The sequence below is a fragment of the Penaeus vannamei genome, chromosome 34 (assembly GCF_042767895.1).
Source record: "Penaeus vannamei isolate JL-2024 chromosome 34, ASM4276789v1, whole genome shotgun sequence".
Classification (NCBI taxonomy): Eukaryota; Metazoa; Arthropoda; class Malacostraca; order Decapoda; family Penaeidae; genus Penaeus; species Penaeus vannamei.
The window spans coordinates 17,621,202-17,636,201 of record NC_091582.1 but is presented as its reverse complement, the minus strand read 5'-3'; the positions used below and the strand labels follow the sequence as shown (position 1 = coordinate 17,636,201).

At 36.2% G+C, this 15,000-nt stretch overlaps 3 protein-coding genes across 5 annotated transcripts in view; 2 read left to right on the top strand and 1 right to left on the bottom strand.

Moving 5' to 3' along the window:
* LOC113813492 (uncharacterized) overlaps positions 1-2,293 on the top strand; it is a 2,948-nt gene extending 655 nt beyond the window's left edge. The window contains exons 1-2 of one of the 2 annotated variants that reach the window (XM_070113380.1): positions 128-400; positions 1,460-2,293. In XM_070113380.1, the coding sequence (XP_069969481.1) occupies positions 1,460-2,077 (618 nt within the window). In that variant the 5' untranslated portion in view covers positions 128-400 and the 3' untranslated portion in view covers positions 2,078-2,293. Of the gene's footprint in view, positions 1-127; positions 401-1,459 lie in introns of those variants that run through there. The other variant, XM_027365482.2, reaches the window with a different exon arrangement.
* Positions 2,294-4,256: 1,963 nt separating this feature from the next.
* Positions 4,257-10,750, top strand: LOC113813493 (delta(3,5)-Delta(2,4)-dienoyl-CoA isomerase, mitochondrial). Its single transcript, XM_027365483.2, has 7 exons — positions 4,257-4,402; positions 7,342-7,504; positions 7,834-8,050; positions 8,354-8,480; positions 9,003-9,156; positions 9,576-9,702; positions 10,078-10,750. Exons 1-7 carry the CDS (start codon positions 4,378-4,380, stop codon positions 10,174-10,176), a joined length of 912 nt encoding a protein of 303 aa, XP_027221284.2. The 5' UTR covers positions 4,257-4,377; the 3' UTR covers positions 10,177-10,750.
* Positions 10,751-12,901: 2,151 nt separating this feature from the next.
* Positions 12,902-15,000, bottom strand: part of LOC113813490 (lisH domain-containing protein ARMC9) — a 33,056-nt gene continuing 30,957 nt past the window's right edge. For both annotated transcript variants that reach the window (XM_070113620.1, XM_070113621.1), the window contains exon 23: positions 12,902-14,921. In XM_070113620.1, coding sequence (XP_069969721.1) covers positions 14,738-14,921 — 184 coding nt within the window. In that variant the 3' untranslated portion in view covers positions 12,902-14,737. The remainder of the gene's footprint in view (positions 14,922-15,000) is intronic.

Below are 15,000 nucleotides of genomic sequence, written 5' to 3'. Positions count from 1 at the left end.
CAGTTTTTTGTCTTTATTTTTTTTTTGGGGGGGAGGTATTTAGTCTCACTTAATACAGACTTAGCCCCCCCACCCCACCTTCAGATCCACAAACACGCAGAAGTCCATTCTTCCTTTCTATCAAACCACGCTATCTATTGGTTTTAACAGGCTCCACCCACCAAAACAAAGCCACGCCCTCTATCTCGATTCTAACAGGCCCCACCCACCAAAGGAAAACCACGCCCTTTATATCTGTCCTATTAGTCTCCGCCCACCTAAACAAAACCACGCCCTCTGTCCTAATAGGCTCCACCCCCAAGAACAAATAACTCTTCCTGCCTATAACTAGACTGTCCTGCCTTTTTCGTATTAGTTCTCCCTGCGAGGTGAAGCAGGTAGGAAGAAAAATAATTACCAGGTACGAATTAGGCTAATTTCTTATAATAAAACAGTATCATTCATCAATAATCAGTAAGTTTCTCACTTTTCAATACACCTTTAGTGCTTATATGAAATATACAATAAAGTGCTGTAAAATTGGTTATAATGATAATAAATTAACAATACAATCAATTAAGATAATCAAATAATAATAACGAACATAATATTCCATAAAAAAAATCTTAGAACAGGACAGGACAGCAGAACAGGTGACGTAAGGTTGGAGAAGCAAAAAGTTGTTTGTGAGAAACATGTGTTAAGACCTCGCTTTTGTCAGACAGGGACAAGGGGAAGGATAAGGAGAGTGAGAGAGTGAAAAGGAGCGAGAGATGTGAGAAATAGAGAGTAAAAAGGGGAGAGAAGGAGAGGGTGAGAGGAAAATAAGGGGGGAAGAAAGAGAAAGTAAGAAAAAAAGTGAGAATGAGAGAAAGTGAGTGAGTGAAAGTAAACGAGAGTGAGAGAAAATTGTGAGAAAGCTATTGAGAAAATGAGAGAGGGAAAGTTAGAAAGGGAGAGCGAGCGAGAAAGAGAAAGGAAGTGATAAGAGAGCGAGAGAGAAGAGAGAGTGAATCAGAGTGAATCAGAGAAAGAAAGGTGGGGAGGTAAAAAAAAAAGAAAGAAAAAAAAAAGGATTGAGAAAGAGGGAAAGTGAAAAGGGAAAAGAGTGTGAGTAAGAAAGGGGCATAGATAAAGGTGGAAGAAAGAAAGAGAAGGAAGTGTGGAAAATGTATGGAGAAAATGAGAGATGCGGGGGGAGAGAAAAAAAAACAGACGAGTAATTGAAAAAAGAAAGATGGAGAGGGATTTGTTAACAATAAGAGAACATAAAAGGGTAACTTTAAACAATCGACACACATAGAAAGTACACATATATAAACACTCGCACGCAAACGCACGCGTGTATGTCTATGTCTGTGTGGTGTCGCAGTAACCAGGTTGAACTCCTTTTCAAATCGAGTATAATTAATTCTTCAGATTCTCGTGATCACGATGCTTGCTAGGCCTACTGATGCTTGTTTCCCTTTCTTTTCCGCAGATGTTGGCGCTGAGAACTGTGATCGTGGCTGTGGCGGTGGTGGGCGTGGCCAGGGTAGGCGCCCGCCCGCAGGTCCTGGACTTCACCAAGGTGGCGGCGACGGGCGGCTTCGGCCTCCTGGAAGCCGCCGGCCGCTCCGGAGGCGTCTTGTCCAACGTGGCCTCCGACGCCCTGGCCACCGCGCAGACCTTCGGCGAGGGAGCGCGCGACGTCTTCCGCGAGACTTTCCAGAACGGAGCGCAGGGCCTGAGCCGCTTCAGCAGCGCCTTCAGGGACACCACCGGCGAGGCAGTCCGAGGCTTCAAGGACGCGACGCGGGCGGCGAATACCTTCTTCGCCAACGGCGTCCGCTCGACGGGGCGCCTCGCCGCCGACACCGTCAGCACCGGCTTCGAGGTGGCGAGGGAGACCGTGGGCGCGAAAGCCGACTTCCTGAAGGACGTCAACCACTCGGCCGTCAATGGCGCTGGCAAGGTGGCGGGCGCCGTCGGGAACTTCGCCGAAGGAGCCATCGACAACACCGTCAGCTTCATCGCCCCCGCGACGCAGATCGTCGAAAGAGTCATCAACAAAGGAATCGAAAACTTTTCGCACGTGCTCGTGCCCTCCGGGTTCTAAGCAGCCTCCCCCCCCCCCCTCCCTCCACTCCACAACGTCCCAACTGCCACTTCGAGAACAAGCTTAAGTTTTATCGACAAATCCGCGACCTCCTGATGGGGTCTTCAACGTGCTTGACCTGTCCCCTCCCTGCGTGTCTGCTTGCCTAGCCATATAGTATTTTAAGTAGATTATTACGTATATATGTGATCTGAATAAGATTTATTTTGAAAAAGACATACACTTTTATTCTAAAAACATCAAATATTCCTATTATCACCAAAAAAAAAGTCAAAAGTAAGACAAGGAAGGACTAAGCCAGGATCGATAATTCTAGATACTGGACAATCAATCAATGGATGAATTTGCGGTATTTTCCTACAGTGACATACAGATCTTCATATTTTACTGCCATGATAATTCAACAAACTAAACGAACTCAAAGATATTAACAATAGAAACAGATATTTCAGATATTTATTGTTGCTTTTGCATTCGACATTCAGGTAACTAAAGCAAGGGAAGATAACATACTTATAATACATAAAGAGACAAAAAGGAGAAAATGGTAATACAGATTCTTTTATGCATTTTATTGTTTACTCTCTGCTATTCTCACCAAACCTTCAAGTGCCATGCACAGGAATCCAAAAAATGCAATAAAAATGGAAATCCGTATAAGACAAGAAGCATTTTTTCCACAGATTTCTAAAAACGTGTTAAACGCTAAATTTTTTCTTCTTATCTTTTTTTTGTCACTCAATCACATTATTCGCAGATTCTAAAACAATCTGCATACTATTATGTGCTTCCCTACTGAGTACAATAATTTCACTACAGGACCAGTGGTTTTGTATACCTATCTAGTACCACTGTATGTTGATAAATCTATGTTGACCTCTATTTCATGTTTACTTGCAGAACCTTATGAGAATAGCTCGTTCATTTCTAATAAATAATGACAAGAATCAGGCCTTGATACTGAAAAACTGCCAGACCGTTATTTGAAATTCCATGAGCTATTTCGTGAAATTAACGCTTGTTTTGGTTTACAACATCGATCAAAAAAAGCATTTCATGATTCTTAGGGTATATAATATTTATTCATAGTGCTATATTAGTATTTTAACAGATTACGCAATATATAACGGATCATTTATCTGGTTCTCCTTCAATTTTTGGGATTACAGAAAACGAACATCAGGTTTTGGGGGAAACTGTTAATTTTTTTACTAGACAACCCTGTACAAGGACTTTTCAAGGACCATTGACCCTCTGAACATGAATAAGGGATATACTTTTCCTAACAAGAAATGATACTCGATGATTTTCATGATTCAATTCTAAAATTTACATTTGAAGATAAAGAACGTTTTGTAAAACCACACGTATCATTGTAGTTCACATATTTCATGGATAAGTTGCTCATTTACCAAAATATGCATATAATAACTTTTTTATGCAAGTGATAATGAATAGGTTTCAACAACTACATCATATATAAAATATTTTGCGTTTCATGTGCTGGGTCTAAAAGACCATATACTCCAGTCTTTGATGTTATTGTTGATACTCTTCATTATTATTATCACTATCATTATCATTATTACTATTATTATTATCATCCTTAGCACTTTTATTATCATCATCATCATTATTATCATTATTATTATTGTTATTATTATTATTATTATTATTATTATTATTATTATTACTATTATTATTATTATTATTATTATTATTATTATTATTATTATCATCATTATTGTTGTTGTTGTTGTTGTTGTTGTTGTTGTTGTTGTTGTTGTTATCAGTATCACCATCATGCTTATCATTATTTACTGTACAATTATCATTCCTATTATCACAATTATTAACACTACTATCTTTATCATTATCATTATCATTATCATTATCATTATCATTATCGTTATTGTTATTATCATTATTAGTAACATTATCCTTAAAACTATAATTGTTATGATTGTTATTACTATCATTATTGTTATCCTTATTATTATTATTATCATTATTATTATTGTTATCATTATTATTATCATCATCATCATTATCATCATTATCACCATTATTGTTATTATTGTTATTGATATCATTATTTTTTGCAGTTTTAGTTATAGACCTTGACTTCTTTATCCTTCCCACATCTTAGATAAATATTAGAAAGTATTATTATATCATTTTCACTCATATTCAGACATTCATCTCATGTAAATATTTATACACTCGCTCCCTCACCCAACTGAACCACTTTAGCTCGGTTTTGGGGTCGAAGTACATTTGCTTATCGTTTATCTGCCGAGATGCTCAGTTCCAGGATTCTTTCAGGTAAATTGTTGCATACGAAGCTTTTGTATGTGTTTTTGGTTTATTAGATGCTGTTATATCATTATATAGGGTATTAAGAGTGTAGTTTTTAGTCATCGTAAATGCTTTCGATAGATCTGATGTGTATTTGTAGTTATTCATTTGTGTGAAGCAAGGACATTTTGTGCTTTGATATTTTCCTTATATGTGAGACAAATGTTGCCATAGCATCGCATAACAATTAGATGGGACTTGCAATGGCTATATAATTGAAGCAAGAATAATTTTCCTGTCCGCTTGCAGCCAGGATCTATGAAGTAAGAGATTATGTAAAAATTATGCATTATCATTCTGAGTAGATATCCTCAAGGAATGTATACGGTGATATGGTTAACTATCAAAAGAATTTCAAGTTTTTGAGAAAGCATTCATAAGTATTCAAGAATAGATGTATGCCTGGGACTGTGTCACAATTAAGCAAGATAGAAATTGAGTAGCTTATCCACAAAAGGATGCAACACTTATGTACTGTATTCAGTGTTCTTGTATATGAGATTTATGTATTATTATTCTTTAGTTTCACACAGAAATCTAACATTGCAATTATTATTTCTTGTTTCCATTATGCAGTGTAAAACATGTGATCTATTGTTGTTTTCCATGGTAATTGATGTAAGTGAAAGCATTGATAATTGTGAAGTGACGGCACCCGTCTGAGACCATGTCCCTATTACTCTAGCCACTCCAGGGGATCCACAAACTTGAAGTCTTTAGCACAAACTATTTCCTTTATTTTTGACATTATTCTTTGCCCCTGTACAGATTATTTAATGAATCAGTGAGTGAAGCTTTTCCCATTGTGACAGCATCTTTGGATTTTTCTATTTTAGTTTAGTCATTATGTTATTGTATACTAGGTTATTTAATGAATCAATGAGTTTTTCCCATAGTGACAGTCATTAGATTTTCTTATTTTAGTATAGTCATTATTTAAATTTATACCAAAGTAATATGTGTTACACAGCTTTCTTACTATCAACTTACCATATACCATATGGCCATATACCCATTTTTTCGAGCTTCTTGCTTTGCATCTCCCATCACACCATCCAACTCCTTCAACACACTCCATTAGCATGATAGACAGCTGTCCCTTACATAACATTCTTCCTTCAAACTCAGTCCATACATCATACACACACCACCCACACCAACATAAATCCAAACACTCAACTCTAAGAAATCCTCACACCAAACTTCCATTCATATCATTGAGCTCCATAGCCCACTGCTCTAAGTCCTCCATTGGCTCCCGGACCCCTCACTATCCTATCCCTTCCTCTTTTCCTTTTTTTCACTTCTCATTTCTATAACCACAACCACTCCTTCTTCTTCTTCTCCTCCTCCTCATAATCATCATAATCATCATCATCATCATCATCATCATTCTCTTCCTCCTCCTCCTCCTCATTCTTTTCCTTGGCCTCTTCCTCCACCTCCTGTTCCTCTTCCACCTCCTCCTCCTCCTCCACCTCCTCTACCTCCTTTTCCTCCTCCTCTTCCTCCTCCACCTCCTCTTCCTCTTCTACCTCTTCCTCCTCCACCTCCTCTTCCTCCTTTACCATCTCTTCATCCTCCACTTCCTCTTCCTCCTCCACCTCCTCTTCCTCCTCCACCTCCTCTTCCTCTACCTTTTCCTCTTCCTCTTCCTCCCAGACTTTTTACTGATGACAGTCTTTTATTTCAATCAATTAACACTGAAGACGACTGCAGACTCATCCAAAACAACAAATTCCACCAGGAACAATGAGAAAGGTTGTGGCAAATGACCTTCAGACCTCATAATTGTAAGGTGCTCCATTTCACCAAATCACATACACCAGTACACTATACCTGCTCTTTGCACAACCAACAACTGACACCCACAACATCCTACAAAATAGCAATCGCAACTTTAACATTGACTTCGATTTTATCACAAACAAAGCAAACAGAACTGTGGGGTTTCTGTGGAGAAACCTTCACAACTGTACATCAAACACATAGCTTACAACACACTTGTACACCCAACACAAGTACTGTACAGCTGTATGGAACCCCTACACCAAGCATAACATGAGAAGCTCAAACGGGTTAAAACTAGGTGCATTACACATGATTACATGTACATACCTGATATAACAACTCACATGGAAAAAAATAAGTAAATGAAAAAAATAGATAAATATGGTTGTGCTCAAGACAAGAAGACAGGCATACAGACTTACAATAATGTACAAGTAGCTCAAAAACTGAACAAACATACAACACTACAAGGACCTTCACAAACACCAACACTACCATTTATACCTTTCCCGCACCCCTAGCAACCAACCCTATATGCATGATATGTGCTCATCAGTGCTCTGAGCATTATCTTTGAGATTGAGTTTGAGAACTGAAACTGCCTTTTATGTATTAGAAGACCTCATGCATCTCATGCTCATGAGCTCTATGATAGTCAGTGCTAAGGCAAAGGCAAACCTCAACCATAAATGCAGTTTATAGATCTCCCTAGTAATTTACTGCTGCCATTGAAGCACTTTCTTGCCATAATGTAAGTTGTGGAGATTTGTTGGCTTTTGCTGGAACATAAAGCATGGAAGAGGATGAAATTGCATTTATCAGGTTGGTCTCCAATAATTTCATATAATTGAGAATTTATAAAGTTTAGGATAGCAATAATATGTCAGTAATGGTGACTACATGGTATGGTATGTGAGAAAAGATATTTAAAAAAAAAAAAATCTATTGTTACCTCCAAAATGTGGTAAATCAATGTTATTTTAAAAAGGAATAGCAGTGAAAGGAACTCAGATTGAGAAAGCAAGAAAGCTGGGTCGGTTGGTTATATTGATGAACTTTTAATCTTGTTTAAAGTACTCTTACAATAGCACTAATAAGCATTTTATTGATTCAAGGCCTAACACGGATTCGCCCAACGTTGACAAGCATCCGGACAATGGCAGCAGCAGATAGTTATGCTTTTGAAACCCTTGCGGTTTCTTCACCTCGAGAAAATGTATACCATGTAGAGCTGAATCGACCAGATAAATTGAATGCAATGAATAAAACTATGTGGAAGTATGTATTGTAAAAAATATATGTATATATTATTATTATGCTAATTATAAATGTATACCAATTGTACTTGCTTGCAAATTTTATTTTATTTGCATTAACCCACAGCCCATTGCCAGTGGGAAAAAGTAGTGTTCATTGTAGTATTGTTTTGTGAAATATCTCTATATGTAGATGGCTCCACAATTGCTTACCCACCAAGAGTCAATTAGTAGACCTTGTGACTTCACCTTATTTTCGTCTCCGAGTTTGTTTGTTTTTGTCAGTTATACTGGACTGAAGTTGAATACGAGGCTTATGGAAATTATATAAAAATTGGATCTAAATTACAGAGATATTGGACAGTGTTTCAACAAGCTTGGGGAAGACACAGACTGCAGAGCTATAGTTCTGAGTGGAAGTGGACGGCTCTTCACCTCAGGCCTTGACCTAAGTGACATGTCAGGAATAGTATCATTAGTAATGGGGGATGACGATGTCGCTCGAAAGTGTCGTGCTCTGCATCATCTCATCAAAGAATTCCAGGATGCGTTTTCTTCACTGGAAACGGTAATCCTATTCTTTTTATCATTTTTTTGTGTGCAGCTTTTCTATTTGTGTTAAAGGAGAGAACCCTCTTAATGCTAGAGTCATGTTTGTTACTGAGTATGGATATGAAATATTTACATGCATTAGAATTTCTCCTCTGTTAAATTGGTTTATTGAAATCTCACTTTGGCATTAATGTTCTCAGGGATCCTATGCCTATAAGTATTCATTTCACAGGTCATATCAATGTCATATTGTTTACCAATAGATTTGAATGTATTTACATACTTTTTTCCTGAGATTATATATTACTGATGATTTCAGTGTCCAAAACCAGTGATTGCTGCTATACATAATGCCTGTGTTGGCGGTGGGGTGGACCTTATCTGCTCAGCGGATATTCGATACTGTACATCTGACTCATGGTTCCAGGTTAAGGAGGTAGAACTCGGTAAGTATTCCAATGTTATTGTTTAAAGTTTTTAACTTCTCTTTTATTTTTACATTTTCTTTTTAAAGCTTTACGTTTCATAGTTATTAATGTTTATAGAAATATGGAATGACAAAAAGTTTTTTTTTAGTGGCATTGAATTTGAACAATTTGATTTAAAGATGCATAATCAGTGTTGCTGCTGTTCTATACTAACAGCTATCAAACATTATTGTTATCATTAATACCAGTGTAATCATACTTATAGTTGTTATTGTGATTTCACAACAGTTACTATCTTTTTTCTATTTTTCATAAAACCATTAGTATACTCAATGAGAAAATCAGTATTTTATTTCCAGAGACTATTTATTTATTTCCACTGGAAAAGACGATTGCAAGTTTTGAGCATGTACAGAAGTGAAAACCCATATAATAGGGATATACAGACCATCCAGACTCTAGAAAACAAGAAAACTGAATATGCAGGAGCCTTTGGATGTTGTTGGCATTGTCTTATTCAGTGTATTATCCTATTGGCAGGCCTGGCAGCAGATGTTGGAACACTGCAGCGCCTTCCCAAGATTATCGGCAACCAGAGTCTTGTCCGGGAATTGGCATTCTCTGCAAGGAAGATGTTCTCGGAAGAGGCATTGCGGAGTGGCCTTGTTTCTAGAACTTTCTCTGATAAGCAAAGGTTGGGGAAATTCTTTTAGATGATTGCCAAAACATGAATGAAATGTGTATGATGTATATCTTGCTCTCGCTTTTTTCTTTCTTTCTTTCTTTTTCCCTATAAATAAATGCTTGGAGGTTACATATTTTTTCTTGTTTTATAGAAAAAATGCACATGAAGGAATTTATTTGTAAATATGAATAAATATATAGTGTAATGTTTTTGTTAATGTCTTTTTGTAAATGTATAGTGTATAAGCATTCCATATGGGCATAGTATATTAAAAATTGGATATTTTTGGTTTAGATGAATATGATAATCAAAGATTTACATCCTAGGTATTAAGATGTATTGAATCTTCAAGTAATCTAGACTCAAGCAGTATCTTGATTTAAATCACCCTTCAACAAAATCATAACCTATTCTGTCATGTATTTCAGTGTACTAAATGGAGCACTCGATATGGCAACAACAATTGCTAGCATGTCTCCAGTGGCCGTCCAGAACACAAAAACAACACTTATCCATGCTCGTGACCACACCGTTCAAGAGGGTCTGGACTATGTGGTATGTTTGCTGTTGTAGCTGTTTAGTTGGGGATGATTATAATGAGAATAGAATAAAGTATCTATTTTCTAAGGAAAGACAGTAAAAAAGCAATTTTTTATAGTGTTGCTTGAAAGTGTTACAGTTCAGTCTGCTTGAAACTAATTAGAAAACACAATCATGTTTTACTATTATTGTAGTAACCCATGTTAATCTTTTCATAATAATGATAATGATAATTTAAGTATTAAAAGTAATGGAAGAACACATTTTCTCTCTTTACTAGTAGTTGATGATGTACAATTTATTTTTTTTATCTTTCATTTTATTCATGTAGACCACGTTTCAGTATTTTTACACCTTCAGAGTACCTAATATGTGTTAATACATTTACAGGCTATGCTAAACATGACGATGCTCCAAAGTGAAGACCTCCGCATAGCTGCAATGGCAATGATGAGTAAAGGAAAGAAGCCAACATTTGCCAAACTTTAGAAGAAATTAATGCTAGCTGAAATGACAATTGCCTGGAATTGAGTTTTATTTAAAAAATGAAACATGTAAGAGCTTATGATCACTACAAAGGGGACTGATATTTTTTAGGTGTAAGTTGAGATTAATAAAAAATATTATTTACTGTTTGTAATATTTTTGGGGGAAAGAAATAATGATAAAAATATTAATAATGGTTATTATTGTGTCAGAAATTAAACCGTTTTTGGTAACTGTCCTTATGAAGTAAGCGAAACTACAGTGAACATGTCAAGTACTCGGCACCAGTGGGTCAGTGGTAGGTAACAACAAATTTTGTGTATTGATACATGTGCTTACTGTATGTTCATTGTATTCTTATAATCTATTTGATGTCCTGGACGAGGTTTTGTTTCATGGAGATTGTTTCATTGCTTTGCTTCTCAGCTTAGCATGAACTCAAGTACTAATAATAAAGTGCTATTCTAAACAATGCAAGTTTTTTCAGGTTAGTTTGTACATATATAAGAGTATTTCTATCAGATTTGTGTGTACTTGTTTTCATTATACAGATGATGCAATAAAGATATAGTTTATTTGTTAATAATTTCTTATCCTTAGGGAGTTTTTTTATAAGCATTTTTTAAAAGAACAATGAAAATATATTGACCTGGTTAAAACATTACATGGAAAGAAAATACCAGGCATATTAAAATTTGTGGTCCATTAAGTAAAAATTTTCTATATGGACCTAGAAAATAAATTGAGGTAGTGCAGAAGATATAGGGAAAATATTAGTATAAATTACAAATTACAAGATGAAAGAGACTAATTATTATCTAATGATGATATTGTGTACCATAGACATGATGACTATGGAAAAGCATCTATTACTGTAACATTATGATTTTTTTTCAAAAACAAGATACTGCCTCAGTGTGCAGTTTTAGTTAACAGTTCAGGCATTGTTAATAATGTTGTATTTATAATTAACGTTTATGGGATAGGTACATGTATTGTCATGCCCATTAAATTCCCTCCCCCAATCCCATACTCATTGTTGTCATTATGGGGCTTAGAAGTCAGGGACTGAGGAATAATATCAGGGAATCATCTGTGCCTTGGACCTTACCCCTTGCCTCAAATAAGTTTGCATGGTATTTTCTTTGCTTTTCCTTTTCCTTCTTTTCTTCATCCTCTTCATTCCACATCCTTAACATTTTTTGTCCAAATTAGCTCATTTTTAACATTTTAGCTACAATACTTTATCATAATGCTGTATGACCTCATCCTATTACCATATTTTGTTTGCCCCACTAATAACATTAGATGCTGACAGCAGAATATTTTCAAGAAATAAAGAAAATCCATTAAATTCTTCATGATAACTGATACTGATTGTAAGATCATGAGCTATTTCATTAGTGATGTGGGTATTATCTGAAATGAATATCTGATTCAAATAGTTTTTTAAAAAAATTGAACACATATATCTGTAATTATGAATGGAATTCAGCATTATAATACTAATTTGCCACCTTTCTCCTCTCTTAAGAACGGGCCTGTTGTCACAGTTTGGAAGTTGAAGGGCACAAGTTGAAATCCCAACTCCAACTTTATTTTGCGAGGTCTTTTGTCTTTTATTTTCACCATTCCTTTTTTTCCTGGTCATTAATTGCAAAAGTGGTTGACATGACTATAATCTTCGGTCAATCAAGCTTGTTATTTAGTATGCAACTGATGAGGCAATATTCAAGGCATAAATAATTTTGAAGGAGCTATTATTTATTTTTGTAACATGTACTGTGTGTATATTTTCTTCTTGATTGTATGTTTCCCCTTGCATATTATTATTAATCAAGGGTGAACACAATATTTAGAGAGCCTTTCATCTCAACAGTTCTTGTTATCAGGACCTCCATTATTCATGATTAAATTTCATTTCTTTCAATTCTATTACCCAATTTTTTATTCAGCTTTCTTAATTTTGATAAAGTAAATTAATATTATATAAAAGTTTATCCGCACTAGGGTATTCAAAGAAAACGAAAATATTGTCTTGTATTTATAGAGGATTTTGTGTGTGTGTGTGTCTGTGTCTGTGTCTGTGTCTGCGTCTGCGTCTGTGTCTGTGTCTGTGCGTGTGTGCGTGTCACCTTTTTGTCTAGAGGTATAAGGCTTCTCAAAATGGGATATGCATCAATACTCAATATATAATTTATTTTCCAAAGCGACCGTAATGTACTGGGCGATACAATTCTGCAACACTCATAATACATTGGTAACAAACATTATATACATCAGAGTACATTAGCCACAGATAATAGAATGATGCATGTACATCAATTTGTAATATCTGAAAGAAAATATTCGAACTTTTGGCCATTTGGAGATGAGGATGTGATGGATTTTGTACACGCAACAAAACCATAGGTGGAAAAGGGAAGCATGTTGAAAAATAAGATGATGAAGAGAAAAAGTAAAGAAGAGGAACAGGAAAGAAAAGAATCGGAGAAGGGAGAATATAAGTGGAAGGAAGAGATTAAACTTGTTTAATCGGCGAATAAAATCATTGCTTATATATATAATGAGTTCATCTTGCACGTATATCACATTCAAATTTCGGTTTATAACTGAAGGTAATGTTAAACTGTGTGTGTGTGTGTGTGTGTGTGTGTGTGTGTGTGTGTGTGTGTGTGTGTGTGTGTGTGTGTGTGTGTGTGTGTGTGTGTGTGTGTGTGTGTGTGTGTGTGTGTGTGTGTGTGTGTGTGTGTGTGTGTGTGTGTGTGTGTGTGTGTGTGTGTGTGTGTGTGTGTGTGTGTGTGTGTGTGTGTGTGTGTGTGTGTGTGTGTCAGGAGACATTATTAATCCTCATCCCATGGAAATATATGTATGTCACTGAAATTACTCTGCTTTTTTAATATAGAAAACAGCCTTGTCTGTAGCTAAATTCTTCCGTGTTGATACCGCATAATATACAGCCTGTATTTAAAAACCAATTGCAAAAAACAACTATTCCTTAGTCTTCTATAATTTCCCTTTGAACTGTTCTTTGTGTTTACGTGCACTGTATGCATCGCATGTATGTACGATATCTATTGCACGTATATCCGATTTGTATTTATGTATAAGTTCCTATATACGTATGCATATAAAACATACAAAATATTAAAAGCATTCTTTAAAAAGATCCATTATCCTTTATGCAGATCTTGGCTACCTCCAACTTCGCTATGTGTTTCTTAAAATACTGTACTGAGATGCGCAGTGACATGTGTCGTGACAAGTATGGAAATATACACTATTTTCATTGTTATATTCATTTCTACACATTGCTATACTTCTTGACATGTTGCAAAATAGATGGGGTCGAATTATGTGGCTATGCAATGATAGTTATCACAGGGAGTTTACGAGAGTTTGGTGATAGAAAGTCCATTATATATGTGCTTATTATAATCTATCCCAATATGGTAATATGATATGGGGATACAAATAGATATACATTTTAATATATGGATGATTCGATGGATGCATTTTTGCATGGATTCAATGGATGTGTACATATGTACATACATACACGTGTGCGTGTGTGTGTGTGTGTGTGTGTGTGTGTGTGTGTGTGTGTGTGTGTGTGTGTGTGTGTGTGTGTGTGTGTGTGTGTGTGTGTGTGTGTGTGTGTGTGTGTGTGTGTGTGTGTGTTTATAGTAATTTGTCGTCTTGAAATATTCCAAAAAACAAGATATTTTGATTGTATTAGTTAGCAATACCGGTATATATATGTATATATATATATATATATATATATATATATATATATATATACTAGTGAGACAGTATGAATAACACCATATGTACTTATTTATGTATGTTATTATTATGCCAGATAGAGCAAATCAGGCGTTGTTCCCCGTGACGTTTTTCTCAGAAATAGTTCTTTCTTTAAACACTATCATCTCAAATATTACATTTCTTGGATACAGAACACGTCACTTAAAAAACATCCTAAATTACAAGATTCCCCTAGGAACAAAAATCACAATGGAAAAATAAATAAATAAACAAATCCCATCTGCAGCAAAATCACTTTGTCGACCACTAAAATACCACCAAGAAGGAGTCGATATCAACAGCAAAACATAACACGGGATGAACTGCACAAGTCCGGCAGTTTTGGTAATCACTCGCCCGGCAGTTTCGGTGGTTCAAGATGGCGATTTTCTTTTGTTTTCTTATAATCCCTTTGCTTTTGTTATTGTATAGTAAATTTGTGTTACGGTAATAACGGTGTGTTTCAAGGAAACCCAGTAAGATTGAGGTTGGGTGGTGGTTTTGTAGGTTATATGATGTCTCCCTTTCCTAAGCTTTCCTGGGTCCAGTTTTGTTCTTTTTCTTTCCTTTTCTTTCTTTCACTCTTGTACTTCTTGTCTAATCCCTTTCCAATATCTTTCCTATTGCCTTTACCCCTTTTTCCTTCTGCGTCTTTTCTTTCTTTCACTCTTTTCTTTTTGCCGTTACCTCCTCTACCTTTCATGTTCTCAGACTTTCGAGATTCAAGTCAATGCATCACCTATAACAACGCGCATCAAGTGGCAGCCCTCGTGTACGTGTGGTTGTTCCTGTTGATCGGCGGGAGAACAGGAGGACTTCCGGGGCTGAGGGAACAGATGGACCCCCGTCTGGCGTTGCGACCGTCGGGAATGGCGGATCCTGGGGGCGTCCGAGCGATCTTCGGCCGCGAACTGAAGGCTACTTTGAACTCCGATACTCTGGGGTGAGGAAAGGGCACGGTGTTAAGCAGTGTGGTTTAACTCAGTATTAGTTTTGAATTTGAGAGCAAGATGTATA

What these genes read in the sequence shown, in the direction of transcription:
- LOC113813493 (XM_027365483.2), top strand. Translation starts at nt 4,378, where the DNA reads ATGCTCAGTTCCAGGATTCTTTCAG. An exon ending in CAGTTCCAGGATTCTTTCAG is followed by an intron (nt 4,403 to 7,341) that starts GTAAATTGTTGC and finishes TATTGATTCAAG; the next exon opens with GCCTAACACGGATTCGCCCA. An exon ending in AAGAGGGTCTGGACTATGTG is followed by an intron (nt 9,703 to 10,077) that starts GTATGTTTGCTG and finishes ATACATTTACAG; the next exon opens with GCTATGCTAAACATGACGAT.